General features: G+C 36.3%; 1 protein-coding gene across 7 annotated transcripts in view; it reads left to right on the forward strand.

Annotated features, from left to right (window-relative positions):
* The first annotated feature begins 1,253 nt into the window (after window positions 1–1,253).
* The window catches only part of LOC127620749 (DENN domain-containing protein 2D-like), a 30,119-nt gene continuing 6,395 nt past the window's right edge, over window positions 1,254–24,977 (forward strand). The window contains exons 1-11 of one of the 7 annotated variants that reach the window (XM_052093960.1): window positions 1,254–1,552; window positions 7,913–7,971; window positions 8,147–8,209; window positions 8,360–8,446; window positions 12,791–12,889; window positions 15,613–15,803; window positions 18,146–18,258; window positions 18,356–18,425; window positions 20,665–20,742; window positions 21,627–21,767; window positions 24,242–24,390. In XM_052093960.1, coding sequence (XP_051949920.1) covers window positions 7,923–7,971; window positions 8,147–8,209; window positions 8,360–8,446; window positions 12,791–12,889; window positions 15,613–15,803; window positions 18,146–18,258; window positions 18,356–18,425; window positions 20,665–20,742; window positions 21,627–21,767; window positions 24,242–24,390 — 1,040 coding nt within the window. In that variant the 5' untranslated portion in view covers window positions 1,254–1,552; window positions 7,913–7,922. Of the gene's footprint in view, window positions 1,553–7,912; window positions 7,972–8,146; window positions 8,210–8,359; window positions 8,447–11,849; window positions 12,080–12,790; window positions 12,890–15,612; window positions 15,804–18,145; window positions 18,259–18,355; window positions 18,426–20,664; window positions 20,743–21,626; window positions 21,768–24,241; window positions 24,391–24,977 lie in introns of those variants that run through there. The other 6 variants (XM_052093961.1, XM_052093965.1, XM_052093964.1 and 3 more) reach the window with 6 other exon arrangements.

A 24,977-nucleotide genomic window follows, 5' to 3' on the forward strand; every position in this document is an offset into this window, starting at 1 on the left:
AATGTGACAACAAACGAAAAACAACTATTTGAACAAAATAAATGAATAAACGAACAAACAAAACTAATATAATACTACAAAAAATAGTTTTTGCACAAAAACAGTCATAATTTAGTAATATATGATCATTTTGCACCCTGTCTCTGGCCCTCAGTGTGAAACGAACGTTTTTTGCATAAGCGCCTTTAACGTAAACGCCCGCAGTTATGATTCGCTAACATTGTGCAGGCCCTTGAAAATACAGCCATATTTAAAACTCAATCAGAAGAGAATGAACAACCCCGGCCCACAGTATTATAAAACTACATTTCAGGGTTTACACATAACGCACATCCAACACATTGCGTCCGAATATATTAAACTCAAGCACAACTGTTAACACTCAGCACCATAAATGATCAAGCAGTCATGACATTGGAAATATTCATGAATAGAACTGTGTTTTTAACTGTCCTATCCTTCAATAACAGTTCCTTTGAATTGTTTATGACTGTTCACAAGCAATCTACGAGGATTTGAGCCGGAAAATTTACAATCCACGCTGAAATATGCAAAAGACACATCCACATGACGCAAACACATAGTCCAAAGCATGGTGAAATAAGACGCACACATACCATCCTGCACAAATCATTGGAAAAGCATCAAAAAGTTCAAAGATGTCCATCCAGTATATGTTTACATACACAAACAATTAAAAATAGTGCAGATGGGCGAAAGAATGTATTCAGGACCAGATGGGTCCCCTTTGGTGTTCAGGAATAATTAAACCAAGCATGTTTGATGTGCTCGCTCTCTTTGAGTACAAACTGAGCATTAAAAGTAGGCGTTGATGATTATGAACTGTAGAGGCGGTCATGAATTAATGTACACCTATGTAGGGTAGTCACGGAAGTAGAGAATGAGGCGTTTTTGCAGCTTTGTTTCAATAAATGCTTTTATTGCATTGGAGATTAAGTTTTGACTTCTGAAATGTATAGTATGTTTTTATAGTAGAAAGACCTCTTATATGTCAAAATATCAAGGAACATTGTATTTGATCATGACATAACCCCTTTCAGACAACTTGATTTTTTTCAGGAATGACAACATTAGGGTTTATAGTGTAGATGATACACCTGTAACAGAGAAGGTATCGGTATTTAAAATGAGGAAGCCCCTGAATGCTGTCTTACTGCTCAGATCACTTCAGTTCTCCCAAACACTTCCTCTAATGAAAGCAGAAGCAGGAAAGCAATTCAAGACTCATAATTTGAAACAAACACACAGTAGGCTTTTGCATAGTGACAGAAGGAGGTCAAAGACTGAATGCAGGCAGTTTAAAAAGAATCAAAGGCAAGGTAGTGAGGAGTTGACTAGCTGCAGGTGGCTTAGAACAAAGTAAATACAAGAAACAGGTTGATCAGGTATACAGGGATGTTACAACTGCTATTCTCGACCACTTTTTGACTCAGCGAGGTGATGTGGTGAATATTTAGTCAAATCAAATGAAATTGAAGTTTGAAGACTTTCATAATCTACAACAAAGAGGGACACAAGACGTTGCACTGTGGTAAGTCCCCAGTTTGTGTTTCTGTACTACAAAATGCATGGCAGTGAGTGACGTCCTTGGATGTCTCATGATTCATACTTTAACTTCATAGATACATCTGTTAGCACACTTTAAATTCACTGTATAAGTTGTATGTTAGAAAAGATGTTTAGAACAGGAAACATTAAGGGAATATGAGCAGTTGCTCAGATTTTGAACGTAAGACGAACAGGTGCACAGCATGTTTGATTCATTTGAATTTGTTCAAAATGCAGAGGTAGGAATTGTACTTGAACTTGCATGAGCATTTTTATATGACGTCTCAATATGCAAGTTATATGAAGAATAAATATATAGTCAATATATAAAAATAAAGAAAGAAAATGTGGGTAGCATTTGATTTTCAGTCTAAACTATTTTTCATCTGAACAAAAAAGTACATAAAAGACTTGAGGGCAAGTTAGGAAAATGGAAATGTTACTCTTAGTGTAAAATGGAGACAAATATTTGTATATTTTAAGTCTCGCTGTACTTATGGAGAAAAAGTCTGTTGAAAGATTTGAGTTTCCTGGTTTTGGTCAAGTCAAACAAGTAAAAGTGACTTGTGTAACAGTTTCATAAAAGAAAAAAACACGCATAATAACTCGTGGTTGTAAACATGGGTGAATCTTAACACCTCATATCCTGTGGTGAGAACAGTGCAGACTCACACCTAAAGATCTTCCTTATAAGACTAAACATTTTAGTGTTGATCTATAGTAAGCTTGTAGTGAACTGAGATAATGATTTGCACAAAATGTCGTCTTCATTTCTCAATAATATGCTTGCTTTGCGATATATATTCCCATTATTCATTTATATAATTAAAAAGCGTTCAAAATTAAGTAAACATATAGTAATATGTGTTATATGGCGCTAAACTGCCCTCTAGAGGGCGCACCAATGTCGTTGACAACTTAAGAGCACCATGTTGATAGTGTAGGAGGAAGTGGTCTAAACATGTTTTTAGGCTTCTTCTTGTTCCGAAAGGTAAATAAGAGATTTTTGTTAAGAATTTACTTGCTTGGTCATTTCCATGACTCTAGTGGAAAAGAAAAATTTAAAGAATCATGTTCTGTTACAAGCATGAACAAACAAGTGAGTTTTAAAGCTTCATCTAGCTAATAGCTATACAAAAGTAGCACACAAACTGACTTTTACTTGATTTCTTCCCTGTCTTGTTAAACAATGCACCCCTATAGTACAGTACGGGAGAAACTGTCATTAAATAATGATCTGCTTTGAAGGGAAGGGCGTGCACTTCACTCATGTTCATGCTTGTCTGTTGGCAGATTAAGTCATTCTCTAGCTGTTCTCAAATTCCAAGTCAGTCTGTCTTGATTTTACAGTTCTCGCTAAATCTCTATGATCAGGCTTAAAGGTGCACTCAGTAATTTTTCCTCATTACAAAATGTTCACTACCAAAGAAATGAATGGTAATTTTGAAGCATATAAAATCATGACCACTCACATAAGAAGAATCAGGTCATCATCAGGAAGATGTTTTTATTATACATGGAGAGTGTCCCCTCATGGGGGCAGCCATGTTAAGATCCCATGACCAGGGACACATTAACAAACAGGCTTATTGGCTGAAGGGCAGGGACCTACAAATCCCATGGAGCCCAGTAGGAGGAGTGTGTTTAAACGCTTTCAGCGGGAGACCCAGTTGTTGACATGGTAACTGTGCCTTCCTCCTCAACAACTTGAAGTGGGCCTCAGCGGACCAGCGAGCCCATGGGTCCAGAGGTACCTTAAAACACCCCTGCACATGACAAGCCTAATACTACTCACTCAATCACAGTAAACACACTGTTGTTTGACACTTGAACTCATGAATTAAATGAACCATGGCTAACTGTGTGTAGTGAATTTTTACAGTGGTATCGGTAACAAAAATCTATTGGTCTTGAAATGATACAACATCCACACACCTAGGTGTCAGTGTAAGTTAAAAACAACATATGAAATAATTTCTAAGTGCATCTTTAAAACTTACTGCAACTTTTAGCAAATCTGTTACATTTGTCAATCACCCTTATGTTGTTTGAAACACTTTCTTTCCATTTTTTTTTATTTCGAAGAGATATTTAGCAGAATGTCCAGAGTGCAATTTACCATGAAATGATAATGGCTGGCGATTCAGACTGTCTAAAAAGAACAAAAAGTACTCTAAATGTAGTTTGTACTGCTTGTGCACTATATTCCTAGTCTTCTGAAGCGATACAATAGCTTATGGGAAGAAAAGACTCAAATTTAAGTCGTTATTAACTGAAAATCTTTCCTTCTGCCATTAATGTGCTGGTGATTTTAACATGCATAGATCTTTCATTTTGGGTGACTATCACTTTAAGTGTGACAGTATTAAAAAAGCTAGTTCACCCAAATATTACAATTCTGTCATCATTTACTCACCCTCACATTGTCCCAAACCCATATGGCTTCTGTGGATCACAAAAGGAGATGTTAGGCAGAATGACAGCCCCTATCACCATGCGCTTGTATTGTAAAACAAGTGCAATGAAAATGAATGGTGACTGAGGCTAATATTCTGCCTTAATCTCCCTTTGTTTTCCAGAGAAGAAAGTCATACAGGCTTAAAACAACATGAGGGTTAGTAAATTATGGCATATTTTCTTTTATGTGTGAACTGTCCCTTTAAGCTATGGATGTTTAAATCCATGTATGCCCTAGGGTAGGTAAATAGCTGCTATAAATTAAAACAGATCCTTAAGAAGCATTATAGACTGGTTAAGCTGGTTGCAAACAAACATTTTTATTCCAAAAGTAGTCTTTTGTGGGGTCAGTGTGTGCTTTAGGGGGTGTATAAAACATGCAGGAATTTGAGAATTACATACCTTGGAGCTATTTTAGAGTCAACACTCAACAATACCTTTCACGATGCAGTTGGAGACTGATCAGAGATCAGATCTTATCTTGTCATTTACAAAGTTGCCTTTTCTCCTGTCTGTCTGTTTGTGAAGTTCTAATCCATAAAAAAAGAGATGCTGCTTTTAAAGTTGAGTCCCACAGAAAGTTAAAATACTTTCTCCTATCCCAGATTTTAAATACCCATGTATAGATGACTGCAGTCCAATGAATGCCAATCTCAGTTTCTTTCAAAATCTTGTTATTGAACTGGGATTCTTTGGGTACTTTTTATTTGTTCTATTTATTAACTTTTTACTTTAAGAGATTCAACAAAGATACAAATTCTACTATAATAAAAGCCCCAAGATAACTATAAGAGAACAAGACAAAAAAAAATGCCACCAACTTCTAAACTACACTGAAATGAAGGCACTCAACATCAATACATGTGCAACTAAATGGGTACATTTAGCTCTGAATCTTTACTAGGTTAAAACAGCTGCCCCATAAAAAGTCATGAAGTGCAACCTCCAAATATTCCCACATAACTGCTGAGATTGAGTCACTGGGGCAACAGGAAGACCTACTGCTGACCTGAGGTCATCCTGTGGGGAATACATTATGCTATAAAAAGACCCAGAGTACACTACGACCACATCTTTCATGAAAACATGGCAAAAAATGTATGGGAGAGGATGGAGATTCCTGTTTAAAATTGTTTAAAGGCAATATTTTAGGCATGGCGTTTCAGTGTTTGGTGCATGCCCTTCATACTACATTTCATACAGAACATTAACAATATTTTACGGTAAAAGTATATTGTTCAAATATATTTTCTACGTAAATTGCAAGGTAATTCATAATTTTACTTAAAACATATTTATGTACCATATTTTAAAGTAAAATTACTTAAATATATATTTTTTCATTTGTTCAGATAACTTTTTTTTTCAATATAATATACAATAAATTATTTAAGCAATATCACACGAGCAAGAAATATCACTTCAGAAATAGTATCACAGCTTGTGCTGTTTCTAACAAGTCATTGGATAAACAAGGATAGACGGATGGATGTGTGTGTTTGTCTGTGTGTGTGTGAGTGTGAGAGAGAGAGAGAGAGAGAGAGAGAGAGAGAGAGAGAGAGAGAGAGATGGAGCGTGTGTGATCACCTGTTGCCACACCCAATCAGAGATGCTTACAGCTTTCTGAAGGTCAGCTTTCTCAGTGGAATACAGACGTCCAAGCGGGGTATTCAGCTCTATTTCAGGGTAGCCGATGTGCTAATGTCATTCACTATAGAAACAGCGATGTCCTCCTCTATTTTAATCAGTATGTATCCAATGTGAAAACTCACAGAGCGCTGTTCTATGTAAACAATGACTAACGGATTCACTTTACATCACCAAGTGGCTCATATTACACACAAAAATTATCTTTTGCCACCACCTCTGGTAATTTCAAAAATAAAGACAGTAACTCCTAACACATATGCACTGCACTTACACTTTAGTTTAGAACAGCACGAACACAAGCGGAGTGATACACACAGTGAAGCGTCCGAGTGCTGAGGCTGTCACACCATCAGTGCTCATGGAACGTCTCTCGTCCAATCAGATTCGAGGACCGGAACTAACTGTGGTATATTTATATATACGTATACACAGATGAGCCAAAACATTATGACTAACGTCGATCATCTCCTAACAAGGCCACATGTCTGGGTCAGAGCATCTCTGAAATGGCAAGGCTTGTGGTGTGCTCCTGGTCAGCAGTGGTGAGTACCTACCATCAGTGGTCCGAGGAGGGACAAACCACAACTGTCGACAGGGTGTTGGGCGCCCAAGGCAAGTCTAACCCATCTGGTCTGAACCAACAGAATGTCCACTGTGGCACAAGTCACAGAAAATCGTAATGATGGTTACAGGAGTAATGTGGCACAACACACAGTGCATCACAACCTGCTGCATGTGGGGCTGTGTAGCCGTAGCCGGGTCAGAGTGCCCAGAGTGACGGATGACCCCTGTCCACCATCGAAAGCGTCTTCAATGGGCACGCGAGCATCAGAGCTGGACCTTGAAGCAGTGGAAGAAGGTTGCCTGCTCTCGGTGAGTCCCGTTTTCTTTAACATCACGTGAACGGCCGTGTACGTGTGCGCCGCTTACCTGGGGAATCGATGGCACCAGGATGCAGTGTAAGAAGACGACAAGTCGGTGGAGGAAGTGTGATGCTCTGGCCAATGTTCTGCTGGGAAATCCTGGGTCCAGCCATTCATGTGGACGTCAATTTGACAAGTGCCACCTACCTAAACATCGTTGCAGACCAGTTACACCCCTTCATGGCAAAGGTATTCCCTGAATACCATTTTAGAAGGATAATGAGCCCTGCCACACTGCATGCATTGTTCGGGAATGGTTTGAGGAACATGATAAAGAGATCAAGGTGTTGCCCTGGCCTCCAAATTCCCCAGATCTCAGTCCAATTGAGCATCTGTGGGATGTGCTGGACCAACAAGTCTGATCCACGCCAGCTCCACCTCACAACTTACAGTACTTGAAGGATCTGCTACTAACTTCTTGGTGCCAGATACATCTTTAATGTGACAATAACATACATTATAGTTAATTTACTTCACTTTCATGCATATTGTTTTAACATTTCATATGGCACCATAATACCATCATAACAACATGAGAATATATTGCCAGCTCTGCTAAAAAAAACTGCTTGTTGTAAAAAGCTCAGACTTCTGGCTTAACTATAAGCACTAACCACATTTGATTCTGTTGCTTGACCTCTACAACAAAGCAACCAAAATTCTGATACTTCCTGTTGTAGTGTGGCATCTGATGTTTGAGGCTAAAAGGAGCCTAAAAGTTCTCTACAGCAATGCAAAGGTACTGCCACTGTTCATGCAGTATTTGTAAAATACCATCACTAGATCTGTTTTGGACACACATATGTGTATATTAAAGTTATTTATTAATGTGTTTTTCATTAATCAACAGAACACAATATCATTTGAATGTGATAGCAGGTGTCTATGACTATGTACATCACAAAAGTGAATGGGAAAATATACAATAATTGTTTTGCTCACTTGGAATACAATTAACATTTATTGCGTAGTTGACCAACATGGGAATAATGCAGTGGGTCTAAGCTTACTCATGCCTGTCATCTCTGATTAACTGAGTCTTTTACACAAACAAGACTTCTTACCTGTCTGTGATTTAATATTTACTTAAGGAGCCAAAGGATTATGACCTTGTACTTGGGAGAAAAAAAGATTCAAGTTTCTCACATTTAAGAAACAATGGCAACCTTAACATATTGGGCCCAGTTGTCTCCAATATAATTTTAGCCAACTGTTATAATTGAACATGAGACTCAAATATTTAAGAGATATTATCAATATGATCAAGATGGAAGTCAACTGTGCACAGTGACTTACAGTATCTTTTCTTGTAGACTGAACATTATGACATCACAGAGGAGAACCTGGACTTTCTCATCCATGCGTTTTAGGTGTAAGTATACTTAATAAATGTAAATACAGTTTGATAGAGTAACATTGTTATTATTTTTTAAGAATAAATATTGTACCCTAAGGTGTTCCAAATCATTATACTGAAAAACAAACATAAATGTATACAGACTTCTTATCCCAAAACTTCTAATCAATTGTTTCTTTGACTACTGTAGCTAGACCATCACAGGATGAAGGGGAAAATTATTTCAGGAGGCAATTATTTTCCTCTTTCAGAGGTGAATGGCATGAACGTGCATCACACAGATTTCACATCTCTCTTTACATTAGCCAAGATTACTTAGTAAATAAACTGATAGGGGTACAGATGAATTACACATTAGACTATCTTTAGACTGTAACTCAAAGTTCTCTGCCCTGGCCTACAGAAACGTCTAAAACTCAAGAAGACAATGTTTCCAGTGACATAGATATGAGACGAGCTTTCTCAGATGGAGGGATTGAAACCAGCAAAGGTAGGACTTTCTACTGAGGTAAAACAGGCAGTTTTCCCGCCAATGCATTTGTTTGGACTTGTCCATTTTGGGATTTTTTTTTATATGTGCAACAAATTAATACTTTCAGATTCTGAATACACAGCTATATTCAGAATTTGATGTTCAATGAGTCCTGTGTATTGAACAACACTGTGTCTGGTTCATTCTGAGGTAAAGCTCTTGTGGTCAATAGTGCATATATAAAATTTGTCTATAATATCTATGCCAATGCTGAGGGGGCGAAAACTCAACACCTCTCCCCCTGTTAATGTTTTTGTGCAATTGAACTGAAACCAAGTTTAACTGAAGCCAGCAGTCATATCAACACAGATGTATTATCCACAAGCAGTGTTGAGTAAGTTACACTAAAAAGTAATTAATTAATAGCTACTAATTACATCTTCTACAGTGTAATAAGATTACAGTACTAATTACTCTGTCCGAAAAGTAATTGCATTACTTATTACTAATTAATTTTTAAAACCCATATCAACCTATGAACAATACAAGGATAGACATGAAACTGTTCTTTTAATTCTTTCAAATAAATCATATAAAATCACATAAATTATTCTTGAACTGGCCAAAGAATTAAAGGAGGTAGTGTTAAATTTGAAAACATATATTTTAACATCAGAAGTTACATTTTATATTCACTATTGTTTTATATAGAATTGTTCTATGTAAAAAAAAAAAAAGAGTTCTATGTAAAATGAGGGCACAAAACACTTATCAGTTCGGAGTGGGACTTCAATACATTGGCCTTTGAAGGTCTATGCATTGTCTTTTCTGAGTGCTGAAGTAAAGCAACTGATTCTGTTATTAATTTGATCTTGTCATATTCCCTGTTGTCTTTTGTTTTTGTACTTTTATGTTGAAATTCTTGTTTAGTTCCTGTTTCTTGTTAGTTTTGTAGTCCTTTGTAGTTTTATTCCTTGATTGTACTCCCTGATTATTTCTCATTCCCTGATTGTTTTCCCAGGTGTTCCTCATTTGTTTGTTCCCTTGTGTATTTCAGCCCTTAGTTTCCCTGTTTCCTTTGTCAGTTCTTGCATGTTTTGTTATGCTCTGCACTAGGTTCCCTGTGTTTTTCTTTATTCTGAGTTTTCTTGTTTATTTTAATAAAGTTGCACTTATATCCTCATTCTTTGCCTGCCTCATCACATATCTGATTTTATATAAATCTGACTACAATTTTAAATTGACCTCTAATTTAGATTAAATCACTAATTTTTTTTATCATTCTTTTAATATAAAATGTTTTAGTTATTGATTACTCTAAAATGTCTTTCTCCTACCTGGTTGTCCTAAGTGGTTGTCCTTCTTGGTTGTCCTGGGTGGTTTTCTCCTATATTAGATCTTTGCTCTTAGTCAGCGGTTGTAGGGTTAATTAATATCGTCTGGTTTGGCTTGGCTCATAACCAGACAATATTGTAATTTAGTCACATACATACAACTTGCAAAGACGGGCTGTGAGCAATGACTGAGAGTCTTTATATGGCTTTTATTCCTACCTGGTTGTCCTAGGTGGTTGTCCTACCTGGTTGTTCTAAGTGGTTTCTAACCTATTCTCACAATGATTCCAGAGAAATTCAGAATAACCATTTATTTGTCAGGTAGGATATAAAACATTGTTACAGAAATTCAAATCAAAGCCAATTTCAAACATAATCAGAATAAACAAACATTACTAAAAATAAGATAAGAATCAAGAGACATACCTGACAATGGGAAAAACTACATGAAATAGCAAAGCATGGGAGATCTGGCTTACAGATTCCCTATATTAAAACTACACACATCAATTGTGTGGGATAATCTGACAACAGACTCCTCAAGCTCTGGGCCAGCATTCCTTAAATATCCAGACAGAATAAACATTGTGTACCAAATTGGTTTTTAACCTTATTAACATTTACATTTACATTTATGCATTTGGCAGACGCTTTTATCCAAAGCGACTTACAGTGTACTTATTACAGGGACAATCCCCCCAGAGCAACCTGGAGTTAAGGGCCTTGCTCAAGGGCCCAACAGTGGCATTTTGGTGGTACTGGGGCTTGAACCCCTGACCTTCTGGTCAGTAACCTTAAGCCTCAACCACTGAGCCACCACTGCCCCAATTAACATACAGGCAAATATACCAGTGAGACCTTTTAAATGATACCAAACATGCCTAGTTACATTATATGTATACATCAGTTATGATATTTTGTTACATAAAGGTCTTAGGTGAGTTTGAGGTGATTCTGAGCTTAAGGGGAACAAAGGAGGAGGAGAGGGGAGAGAATGGGACAGATGTGGAAGGGCAACAATGAGGTGTGAATTTGCAATCTTTACTCAGTGGGGTGAGGTGCCTCAGGAAGAGATGCTAATTGTGAGAAAGTTCATATGTTGATTTTAATTAATTACTTAGTAATGGATTACACCCAACACTGTCCACAAGTAACTGCATTTATATGTTAAATATGCATTAACCTTGAATGACATATTCACATGTCAAGCTTATTTGGTAAGTCAGCATTTTATATTCATACACAAACTTTGCATATTCAACTCTTACATTTAGAACTTAAATTAAAGATATTTAATTCAATATTTGTTATAATGTAAGGTTATAAAAAAAATTAGCATGGCATGTTCTCAAATTAACTTTTTTGTCTTGCATACTTGATTTTTATGGCATTCATATTGTTAAGAAAGAAAGAAAGAAAGAAAGAAAGAAAGAAAGATGGCATGAGGGTGATTAGGCTATATGATGAGAGAATTTTCATTTTTGGGTGAACTGTCCCTTTAACATTATTAACATTAACATTACTCTCTTTGAACCTGTCCTGCAATACAGCAAAGCAGGTGCTCAGGGAAATATTAATACGTTTTTAAATTCAACGCAGTTGTTGCTAGAATTGGAATGTCCGATTATTTTTCCGACTCGGTTCGTTCGAACGGTTTCAATGAATCCATCCATCCATCCATCCATCATGGTTCAAAGTCAAACAACTTTTTGTATATATATTGTATATATGTTATATATGTATACATGTCGATTTCACTTCAAAAAATGACCTAACATACGCGATTTTGAAGTGGAATCGATATGTATAGGCCTACATACTTTCACATATGTTTTCGATTAGGTAAAATAAATTAGTATTTTTTTTATCTATGTATATGTATGTCTTCATGTATTATGCTGTCACCTTATGCTGTCACCCTCGAGGAGATTCTGATAGTATTTGTTAATGCGGTTTATAAGCCCCATCTGAAGAACTTTTGTTTGAATTCAGCTGGGTAAACAAAGTTCTCTCCCCACAGTCGAGTGATTCACGAACGCTTTACGTCGAATCGGTTCGACCGAATCACCAAAAGGAACCATTTCAAACGAGCGATTCGTCTTGACTTCAGCCTCGCAGCTCTCACCATTATTTTACGAAGAATACTGTGATCTCTCGCCATCGTGGGAAAGATAGCCATTAGATCTCGTCATACGGTAATTATCACATGAATTCACAACATTTAGAAAGCTAACATTAAGATATTCGAACATGAACGGAATTACTCTCTCCAGAGTCAAAGTAAGAGGAACGAAGACCAAATCGTATAAACACAAGAGTAAGTTGTATAGTGTGTTTGTACATATCGATTCTATATAACGGGTACATTTTAAGAATTGCGCATTTTGTAATGTTCTTGTGGTATGGAGAGCTTGAGCTTTTTTCCTCTAAACCTTTTTTTCTTTCACATTTATGTGTCTTAGTATAAGAAACACTCTTTTAAGATTTATTTAAAGTCTAAACTGATGGAATAAACAGTCATATACATAACATATATGTAGATCATGCGTAATGATAGTCTTATTCCAGCATACACTGTTATATAAAACACTTTGTATTAAAATCAAAAAGATTTTTCACTGTTACTGGCATGTTGTAATGCACTTTAATAGCATGCAATGCTGGTTAAGCTATAATCTTGGTGGTTTTGGTGATCTAGAGTTAAGTTTACCTGGAGGAACTCTTGAAAACATTGTCACGAGAGAACGTATTAAGAAAGCAGAATTTATATTTAAACTTTTAAAACTAACTTTTTTGGCTGAGCAATGGAACTTACAGTGGGGCTCAAAATTCTGGGTCCACATTGAAATTCTATATCTAATTTAAAGCAATTAAAATTACTTTTCATAATGCAGTTTGATCGACTACTATTATTTAATTTGCATATATGCAAGTGGTTCCTTTGCTGTAGGGTATTTCGGTGAACAATGCATTCTTGAGCGACTTTATCTGATAAATTGATTGTTCTGTTTGAACTGTCATTGCTCAGGTGCCTTCCTTCCAGTTGAAGATGAAGACCAAGAGATGGGAGCCATGAAGAGGTTCAGTACCTTTTTTACGTCCTTCCGTGGGAAAAACAGCAGAGACAGTGAGAAAACGTTATTTAAGTATTGCTTTATAACCTTTGCAAGCAAATAACTTGCTACTTGATTTATCTATTCAGACATTTATTTTCCCATATTCTTAAAAATTGTGTTGCACTATAAACCGCACTGAATATACTGTATGTTTATGTTTGTTTTAAGTGGCAGAACGCATCTTAAACATGTATTTTAATAAGTATTTTAATGAATGCAAAACAATTTGGTGTGAGTATCACAACATTTTGGTGGGTAAATTAAACTTTATTAGCTTTAGCTGTGGTCATTGGCTTTATAGTGCATGTAACAGAAGGTCGCTTAAAACATTTCACCATTAATGTCATGAATAAGTCCTCAGTCGTGCAATACTTTTCTTACTTAAAGGAATATTCTGGGTTCACTAAGTTAAGCTCAATCGACAGCATTTGTGGCATAATGTTGATTACCACAAAAGTTTATTTAGACTCGTCCCTCCTTTTCTTTAAAAAAAAAAAAAGCAAAAATCTAGGTTATAGCGAGGCTCTTACAATGGAAGTGAATGGGGCCAATTTTTGGAGGGTTTCCAGGCAGAAATATGTAACTTATAATTTTATAAATGTAACTAAAAGCATGTTAACATGCACATTGTGTATATCTTGTGGCTATATTTTTGAAACAGTGAGTATTTTAAAGTTTACAGATGTCCTCATTCACTTGCATTGTAAGTGCCTCACAGTAATCCAGTGCTTTTTTTTTTTTTAAGAAAAAGAGGGCAGGGGTCTGGGTAGGTCAGCGAGTATTGACTTTGACTACCACCCCTGAAGTCGCAATTTTGAATCCAGGGTGTGCTGAGTGATTCCAACCAGGTCTCCTAAGCAGCCAAATTGGCCCAGTGGCTAGGGAGGCTAGAGTCACATGGGGTAACCTCCTCGTGGTCATGATTAGGGGTTCTCGCTCTCAGTAGGGTGCGTGGTAATTTGCGCGTGGTTCGCGGAGAGTAGCATGATTCTCCACATGCTGGGAGTCTCTGTGGTGTCATGCACAGCGAGTCACTGCTAAAATGCACAGATTGACGATCTCAGAAGTGGAGGCAACTGAGACTTGTCATACGCAACCTGGATTGAGTTGAGTAACACGCCACCACGAGGACCTACTAAGTAGCGGGTATTGGGCATTCCAAATTGGAAGAAAAGGGGATAAGAATTAAAGAAAGAAATAATTTTTTGTGGTAATCAAAATTATGCCACAAAGGCTGTCGATTGATCTTAACTTATATTGAACCCAGAATATTCCTTTAAGGCAAAAAGGCTAAATGAAAATCTTGCCTATAAATTTCAATGTAGTGCTTAAACATTGTATTTCAATATTAATTTAGAATTAATTTATGAAGTCACAAGGAGGTTCACAAAAGTGTGTCAAAGCACTTAATTTGCATCTGTTCTTTAGTGCATTTCTTGTCTTTTCATTTACAAGTAGCTGTAATTGTTCTGTCCTTTATTGAAAGGCACATTGGGGGGTTACCATGGTGAGTCAAGTCAAGCTAGAACAAGACTTTGTGACCTGGTATTCCTTTCACTTTGTTTTCTCTGTGTTGGGGGAAGCTGCCAAAAAAGGAGGCTTCAAATGAAATTTGAAGGAAACACAGATGAGCTCAGCTTTTCTCAGCTGTAATTTGTTTGTACTTGTTCACGGTTTGTATTTGAGTGTAGCTCGGTTTTCCTTGTTTGATCAGAGCTTCAGCTTTCAAAAGGTTTGATATTATGCCATTTATAAAGAGAAATCTCCTAAGCATTAAAGAATGTAACATTTATATACAGTTGGTTTGGTAGTATATCCTCTGAATTAAAAAGAAAATACTCTATCCCTTAAAGGTGAAGTTCAATTGGTAAGACTTTACAATAAGGTTCCCTTCTATAACATTAGTAAATGCATAAGGTATCACGAAGAAACAATCAACAATATATTTTTCACAGCATTTATTAATCTTTGTCAATGCAAGTTAATAAAAATATTTTTTTTTGATTGTTAGTTCATGTTAGTTTAAAGTGCATTAACTAATGGTAACAAATACAACCTTTGATTTAAAAGTATGTTTCTATATGATGAAATTAACATGAACTGAAAAAGATTAACAAATGCTGGAAAAGTATTGAACATTGTTCATGTTAACTAATGTTGTTTACCATTGTTAACAAATGGAACCTTATTGTAAAGTGCTACCGTGCAATTTGTTTTTGTTTTTTACATATTGCAATACTTTTTCTTTTCAAAGCTTAATATGCAGACTTTAAGTACAGTAGGTCATTCGTAGGTTTATTCCACTGAAAAATGTAAACACTGTGGTGCTATTAAAGCATTGCTTGTCTAGCCCAACATTACAACATGGATCAACCAATGGAGTTTGGGAAATCTGTTTCTATTTGGGCGCCTAATGGCAGATGGTTTTGTGTTGTTCTCTTCTATAAGAAGAGGCAAACATATCATGGAAGCTTATATGTGTATGTTTTTATATGGGGCAGTGGTGGCTCAGCGGTTGAGGCTCTGACCAGAAGGTCAGGGGTTCAAGCCCCAGCACCACCAAGATGCCACTCTTGGGCCCTTGAGCAAGGCCCTTAACCCTATCTGCTCCAAGGGTGCCATATCATGGCTGGCCCTGCACTCTGACCCCAGCTTAGCTGGGATATGTGAAAACGAATACATTTCACTGTATATATGCAAAAAACTGTGTGTATAATGTGTGACCAAAATAAAGGATTCTATTTTGTAGGAGCATCTAAGGAACCAGACCTACCTGTTAGCACAGAGCTCTCTCCTGTGGAACAGAAGTCCAAGGAGCAGCGCTACACTAGCGGACAGTTTTTCTTTGAGTATCTGGTGGTGGTGAGGCCTAAGCAGACCAAAGATCAGACTTATGAACCACAGATCATCTATCAGTTTCCCAAGGTGATACAAACAGACCATGTACTCTGCATGATGGCACATGTAGAAAAAGCACATTTTATGATATTGTTTGGTCGTTACAATGTTTTGAAAATCTCAACGTTTCAAAACGATGACGCTAATGTTCCCCATTCACTTACAATGAAACACATTATTGGACAAACTAACAACAAAAAACAGGCAGGCAGGACATTCTCATTTTTAATTTTTAAATAAAGTTTGAATTTTCACATTTTCAAAAGCTCAAAATTCCAATATTTATTTAATAAGGTCTTTAAAAACATTCACTGTCACATTTACAACAGATTTGTTTTAAGTGCTGTAATATGTAAGGGATAATGTACAGTAATGTACTGATCACTTGGCGTGCTGATCTCTCTATCTGGGTTTATTGTGCAATAACAACCTGCTGACTTTACATTATCCTGCTTATTACATGGCTACTAACCAAATGAATAGATGCATTGAAATGAAACATTGAAATTGTGTAATTATGTGAGAAGAAATAAATCGCTGAACAGCTGATATTCCACCTCTGGTTTGGAGTTTGGTTGTTTATTTTTAATTTATTGAGCGCCTGACTGCTTAGTACAAGACTACTTGCCAAATAAATAAATAAATGCACATGAAACAATTGTAAAATTATTTTATTAACTTACTTATAGAGATCACAGAGTGATACGAGAAGCAGGAAAGGTGGCTCAGATACCCGGATGAGCGGTCTGATGCGTCAATGTGAGGTGGATATCAGAAATATCAGATTGCTAGATGGCACCATTGTCCAATCAGAATAGAGTATTCCAGGCAGACATGTATTAAAACATTTTTAAAAATGAATAGAGAAGTTTTTTCCGGCGGCCATGTTAGCAGGTTAGAGCTTTCACATCGGAAGCGTCAGCAGCACGTCAGAGCGTTGCGTGAGCTGCAGTTATTTTTTGGAAGTGCGTCCTTATTCTTATGAAGAAAATATACAACTGTTTTGGATGATGTTTGAATAAAGAGATTTCGCTATACAATGGTGGTATAAATGTATTACTGTCTATAAAGCCGAGTGATTGATCCAAACCGAGTGATCGTGTAAACATTCAAAGGCCAGTCCTCTCCCCCTTCCCCTCATGAACAAGTCTAGATTCTCCACTGAATGATGATGTATGCAAGGATCAGAGCTGATTGTGTTGGCTGCCACTAAATTAAATTATTCCACAAGAGCATGTTCGGTTACACCAGTATTATGTAGATAATATTTTATGATGATCAACTCTGTTATCATCAACTCTGTCAATCGCCCACTCCTGATAACCATCATAAGTGTATAGATAAGTATAGTATAGACCCTCTGCTGTGACGCTTTGAAAACATTTCCAGTGTGAAAGTCCTGGCAAGTCTGCTGCTATAGTTACGAAACAAACGTAATAGATATGAAGGTGTGTCATAGCAACATTGTTTTGTGGGTTTAGTAGGAAGTATAGTAGGTGGATCAAATGCTATTAAAATAGTTGTGTCTTCATGCGTTTCTTGAAGATTGTGAGGGTGGAGTTTGGCATAAAATTTTATGAGTTTGAAAACATTTCTCCATATTTAAAGACTTTGGCTTTTTGTTTTGGTTAAAACAGAGGAGATAGATTATAGTTTTATAGGTTATAGATTTAACATAATTTTAATAAATATATATTTAGAGACCAAGACAAAAATTATAGTATGATACCCAACATGTTATGAGCAGAACATAGTTCAATTTTTGGATTAGATGGGTTTATTACAATAGAGCATTTATTTTATGGGTAATCTTAGCATACTTTCTGTAAACACATGATTTATATGGTAAATTGTGCATTGTGATATAATATTCTTTATTTAATTGCAGCCAAAGATTAAATGATGAAGTTGAGGAAGAAATGAGTGGGGGGAAAATACATATTAGGTTTATTTAGATATTAGTTATTGTCTGTATTATATTGATCAATGTGGTAACTTTAGGAAACTATAGTACAGTTGTAATAAAGAGATGATTGCAGAAATAAGAATTCATCGCATTTAACACTTTACAATAAGGTTCCATTTGTTAACATCAGTTAACAACATTAGTTAACATGAACTGAGAATATGTTTACAGCATTTATTAATTTTGGTTTATGTTTATTTCAACACATAGTAATACATTTTTAAAATCATACGTTTTATATGTGAACATTAGTTAATGCACTATGAACTAACTAACATGGCATCATTCTGAAAACATCCTCACGCACAACATTTTTCACAACTGCCAAAAACGTTTGCACAGAACTGTGAAGATATCTATCTGTCTTATTATCTGTTTCTCTATTTGCCTCTAATGACCACAGAAGGATGGAATGGTGCGATTTCAGAAAGAGGAGGAAGAGAAGACGTTGAAGGCTCTCACACTCTTTTGCTTTCCCGAGGGTGTTAACTGGGCTCCCTTAACAGAATATCGCAGGTATTGTTCCCATAGAACACTTATTCATTTCTCTCAGCATGATGTGTGGGCACAGAAACCGTATTTTTACGTTCTCTCTCGTTCTTCTACTTTACAGTGAAACATTCTCTTTCGTGCTTACAGATGTTGATGGAACCAGGAAGAATGGATACTGTAGGAGGCTGTTGGTAAATTTTGACTGGGTTTATTATCTTGATATAGCAGTCATCACTATTACTTTTTCCCTATTCGTATGTCTGTAATGTTACTGTCGATTCACACTGGATAAGATGTAAAATGTCTGTTAAAAATCACAGAGATTGGTGTGTCTATTGCATTTATACACTGTTGTCACTGACTTATTAGAAAATGTATACTGTACTGATTAATTATACAGGAAATGCTACACGTGATCATATACTGTATCTGTGATTATAGGACACAGATACAGTATATTGATATACTGTAGATAATCGGAATATCACAGAACTGGTGACATTAAAAAGCCTGTAAGGACTATCCAATCACATTATGTAATTTTATTTGCCTGCACAGAGGGACAAATTACGTGCATGTGTACCTTTCTAATTATCCTAACTAAACAAAACATGCTAGCTTCTTTCTCTTTAACATGGGTAAAAAAACATGTCCCAGTATAAAACTAATCCTGTCCGAATAGGGCTTTACTTACGGTTAGGTTTTTTTTTTTCAAAAGACATGAATGAAATATCAAATTTTGTGTCTGGTTGAGGAGGGGTGTGCTTTTACTTTTTTAAGTGACTGAATTTAAAATTTTAATAAAAAAAAACAATCCCATAGATTTGCATTAAAGGAGGGACCGAGACCATAGAGGGGCAGGGATATCATAGAAACATGGCGGTGGCCTCTTTTGACTCGGCCTAGTCAGTAATGACCTAACAACCCCCCAGAACACCCTAGCATCATATCAGAGTGTTTTGCCTGGGCAAGCAACAGGAACCTAGTTATTAAGGCATAAAAAGACAAAAAATATGGTCATAACTTACTAAGTATCATGCATATAAAATGTTACATTGTTTCAAAGCAGCTTTACAGAAAATCATGCATTAACAGTAAATGAAACTGTAATATCTGTAAAGTCTTACAGTCATTATTGTATAGTTTGATTAAATATGATTATAAATTGGGTATAAAAATCAATAATTAAATAATAATTGTATTTATAACCCCAGTGAGCAAGCCGAAGGTGACTGTGGCAAAGAACACAAAACTCTATAAGATGTTGGTTAATGGAGAAAAATAACCTTGGGAGAAACCAGACTCACTATGGGGCCAGTTCTCCTCTGGCTAACATCATGAATATAATGCCAATATTAGATATTTATGTGCAGTGCAAATCATGGTTTACAATTAAGTAAGTATTAAGGGCCAGTGTTTAAACAAAGATTTCGTATGAACTGTAAGATTAATGACTAATGTCTTTGAAGTCCATCCTGGATTAACTGCAGAAGTTCACATAGATTCATTGTCCTTTGTAAGTTGGCTGATGAAGGGTTTTGTTGGCAATTAATTGATAGTCTGTGTATTCCATTTTAAGAGTGTAGTCCATCCTCAGACCAAGGTGAGGCTGGCAGAGATCAGTGAGGTGAATCACAGTTCAACCTTGATGGTAATTTCAGTGAGGTCTATCGTAAATCCAAGGTTCAGGCAGTGGCATATGAAGTATCCCATGTCTTAATGTTGGTGCTGGCATCAGTTCATCCTCTGAAATCCATCGTAATAGACTGAAGTGATGTTTGGCTGGCATCGGCTGCATGAACGGAGCAGGCCCTGGCAACCTCAGGATATTAGTCCCGTGGTTGAGACAGGGAAACAAATGTTTTTTGCAGAGTGATAGATCATGATACATTTTTCTGGTTCCGGCAGACCTAACTATAGCAGCCTAATTGTGGGTTGGAGGATAACTTGGGTGTATGCCTGGTTAAATAGATGAGTCATTAGTCTAGACTTAAACTGAGTGAGTGTGTCTGCATCTCGAACAGTGTTAGGAAGACTATTCCATAGTTTAGGAGCCAAATATGAAAAGGATCTGCCTACTTTTGTGGATTTTGAAATTCTAGGAACTATTAACAGGCCAGAATTTTGTGATCGTAATGAATGTGATGGAATATAGCATGGTAGAATGTCACTTAAGTACTGCGGAGCTAGACCATTCAAAGCTTTGTACGGAGTTAACAAAATGTTAAAATGAATACGAAAATGTAGCCAATGTAACGATGATAAAATGGGGCTAATATGATCATATTTCTTGGTTCTCATTAGCACTCTGACTTGCTGCATTTTGAACCAATTGAAGTTTATTTATTGAACTTCCTGGACATCCTCCCAGTAATGCATTACAATAATCTATCAAAAAACTTCTGTTGTTCTGTCTGTTTACTTGTCTAGCCGGATGGAAAGGGTGCTCGTCCTCCTGAAGCCTATTGTATCATCAGTAATTTAGCCTGCTTTGGACTCTTTTCCAAGGTAAAATATCCTCAGTCATTTACTGGATCATGGACTTTTTTTGTGCTATGTATGTCAACTTTAACTGCCTCTGCACTTTATGTCTTGTTTTGCAAATGTATAACTGTGCATTTATGAACTTTACCTTTGGTTTTGCTGGCATAGTTTTAATGCACATACATACATACAAATGACAGACAGAGTTTGATTTCTTTGAAATATAATAATTTATGAGTCTGGTTTTGTGAAATGAGTGTTTCTTAGTTTTCCAAGAATATATTTTTTAAAGACGTTTGAGCTGTCTGTAGATACATTGACCATTCACTGTGTGTTAAAACGCTACATTTGAGGGTGAATGTTTTGTTTGTTTGAGTTGAACTTTGTGCTGGTACTTTTTTCAGTGTGTGCTTGTTTGTTCAGGACAACCACCAAAAACAAGCTAATGTTACCTTGAAGAAATGAACACATTCAAAATTGGGCCTTTTTTAAAGACGTTTTAGCTTATGTTTTGTATAATATACTGTATGTTTAAAATTGTATATAATTCAAAAAGCTGATATATCACATTTTTATTGCTCAGAGGTTACTCCTTCATAGTTTAGGAGTCTTAATAGAGTTCTCATTTACAGATGAGTTTATATTGAAATGTATGAATATTGATTTGATTTTTTAGGTCTCTTCTAAAACTTTAAAAAAGACAAACTAGGTCTTGTTTCAAAGTCTCCCTATATTTCCATTGCTGTCTCAGAGAACAACTGAGATGTTTCAAAGATCTTGTGTGTTATTTTTCTTTCCTGTAGTCTTAAAAAGTCATTTTTAATAATCAAAGTGATTTCTCTCAGTGATCTGTTGAGAATACCATGTGCTTCCAGCATTGTTTAACTTTAATCTGTTTGCTATTTTAGATCTTTGATGAGGTTGAGCAACGTAGGAAGATGTCCATGGCAATGATCTACCCATTTATGCAGAGCCTGAGGGAGGCGGCATTTCCTGCCCCGGGACACACTGTTAAAATCAAGAGCTTTATTCCAGAAAGAGGCACTGAAGTAAGAACTAGTTTGGATTTGGACTCTATTCATTTTATTAGATGAAACAATGGAACTGTGTTGGCTTTAGATGTAAGCTATATAAAGGAAGCCTAGCTTTTGAGGAAATTTGGAGCGGTTTACGACATTAGGTATTGGACATGTTGTTTCTGCCTTCTGACACAAAGCATTTTAAAGCGTAACATATATTTACGGGTCACCCTTAAATGAATTTCCTTCCAGGTTGACTGGCACAGGTTTTGCCATTTTTGTGTGCAGTATAACACCAATGTGTTTAGAGTGGAAGATCAGTGAATTACAGAGGCAGAGTTGAGCAAGGCAACAACTGTTACACTTTCCATTGTCAGCTGATAACAGAAAAACACAGGTCAAACACAAGTTTTGAAAAACGGATATTAGTCAATCAGTTTCCATCAACAATAAAAAAATAAAGAGGAAGAGTAAAAGGAAATCAAATGTGGGTGTAAATTGTTAAAGAGAATAAAGGCTGGTTTTGTACACTTCCCAGTAATTATAAACCATAGAGCAGTAAAATTGACAGTAAATGTTAGGGTGTAAGGTAATCTGTTGCAAGCACACAGGCAGGCAGAGACATGCGATCCACAAAACCATAGGCACTTGAGCAGAGCTAATAGCTCAGGGGAGAAGGTCAGACTTTAATGCAGGCTTGTTCTTGTGCTGTGTACAAACTTGACTCAGTTCTGCTTGAATTTCTCCTCCAGCACATTTTTGTATTGTATGTAACATTCCATTCAAGTGATCTCACTTCAGTCATATCTATCTATCTATCTATCTATCTATCTATCTATCTATCTATCTATCTATCTATCTATCTATCTATCTGTCTGTCTGTCTGTCTGTCTGTCTGTCTGTCTGTCTGTCTGTCTGTCTGTCTATCTATCTATCTATCTATCATCAATCTGTCTGTCTGTCTGTCTGTGTATCTATCTGCCATCAATCTGTCTGTCTGTCTGTCTATCTATGTATCTGTCTGTCTGTCTATCTATCATCATCATCATCTAGCTGTCTGTCTGTCTGTGTATCTATCTATCTGTCTGTCTGTCTATCTATGTATCTGTCTGTCTGTCTGTCTGTCTGTGTATCTATCTATCTATCTATCTATCTATCTATCTATCTATCTATCTATCTATCTATCTATCTATCTATCTATCATCAATCTGTCTGTCTGTCTGTCTGTCTATCTATGTATCTGTCTATCTGTCTGTCTGTCTATCTATCTATCTATCTGTCTATCATCAGTCTGTCTGTCTATCTATCTATCTGTCTGTCTGTCTGTCTGTGTATCTGCCTGTCTGTGTATCTATCTGTCATCAATCTGTCTGTCTGTCTGTCTGTCCATCTATGTATCTGTCTGTCTGTGTATCTATCTGCCATCAATCTGTCTGTCTGTCTGTCTATCTATCATCATCATCATCTAGCTGTCTGTCTGTCTGTGTATCTATCTATCTATCTGTCTGTCTGTCTATCTATGTATCTGTCTGTCTGTCTGTCTGTCTGTGTATCTATCTATCTATCTATCTATCATCAATCTGTCTGTCTGTCTGTCTATCTATGTATCTGTCTATCTGTCTGTCTGTCTATCTATCTATCTATCTATCTATCTATCTATCTATCTATCTATCTATCATCAATCTGTCTGTCTATCTATCTATCTATCTGTCTGTCTGTCTGTGTGTGTATCTGCCTGTCTGTCTGTCTGTGTATCTATCTGTCATCAATCTGTCTGTCTGTCTGTCTATCTATGTATCTGTCTGTCTATCTGTCTGTCTGTCTATCTATCTATCTATCTATCTATCTATCTATCTATCTATCTATCTATCTATCTATCTATCTATCATCAATCAGTCTGTCTGTCTGTCTGTGTATCTATCTGCCATCAATCTGTCTGTATATCTATGTATCTGTCTGTCTGTCTGTCTTTCTATCTATCATCATCATCTAGCTGTCTGTCAGTCTATCTATCTGTCTGTCTGTCTGTCTATCTATGTATCTGTCTGTCTGTGTATCTATCTATCATCATCATCATCATCATCTAGCTGTCTGTCTATCGATCTGTCTGTCTGTCTATCTATCTATCTATCTATCTATCTATCTATTATCATCATCAAGCTGTCTGTCTATCTATCTGTCTGTCTATCTATCATCATCATCTAGCTGTCTGTCTGTCTATCTATCTTTCATCATCATCATTATCTAGCTGTCTATCTATCTATCTATCTATCATCATTATCTAGCTGTCTGTCTGTCTATCTATCTATCTGCAGAGATCTGTTACAAAATCAATGAGGATCTCAGTTAGGGTGAAAGTATGTAAAATGAACAGTTTGAAAACAACTAATGAAATAAAACAGCCTACTTCATAATAAAAAACATAATGATAAACATTATATTTTTCAAAATATTTTAATTTCTATAATATCTATAAACAATTATATCTATTTTTCTACCTGTAGATCATCAGTTTGACTCGCCCAACAGACTCGTGGCTAGAACATGTGGATTTCCGTACATTGTTCAGTTGTCTGTCGGATGAGGAGGTGCTTCAGGTGTTTGCTGCTGCAGTGCTAGAACGAAGGATCATCTTCATCGCAGAGGAGCTTGGGTAATAATACAGTTACCTGTACATTCACCAGTGTTACCTGCACCCCTATTATTGAATCAACAGTGCCAAGGCAAAAGAGTTGTCAGCTTACGGACGGAGTTGAATATGATAAGTTAATAAAACTTGGCACCGCAAAATAATACAAATACAATTTTACAATTATTGTGTTTTCTTCGCTGACTGCATGCAAAAATAATATACAGTGTGACCAGTGTGGTACAATTCACAGACAGAGACTTATGAGCCAGTTCTTTTAATGAATCACTCCAAATGTTTGAATCAGTCTTTCCTGTAGTCTTTTTGTTTGAGTTTGAAACAAATCTCTTGTTACTTTCAGTGATGTCCGAATTAAACAATTCATAAATAAACCTTGCAGACTTGAAAGATTATTGGTAGGTGTAAGACATCAGCTATTATAAAAAAATGTCACGTAATTGGAACATTTCAGACACACAATGCATTTACAGTAAACATCAAACATGGCTCATTCAATCAGAATTTAGAGTTAGAACTTATAATAGTATTTTTAATATGTGGAATTATGGAACCTCAAAGAAATGTCTAGATTACATTTGTAATCTTGCATT

The sequence above is a fragment of the Xyrauchen texanus genome, chromosome 27 (genome assembly GCF_025860055.1).
Source record: "Xyrauchen texanus isolate HMW12.3.18 chromosome 27, RBS_HiC_50CHRs, whole genome shotgun sequence".
NCBI lineage: Eukaryota > Metazoa > Chordata > Actinopteri > Cypriniformes > Catostomidae > Xyrauchen > Xyrauchen texanus.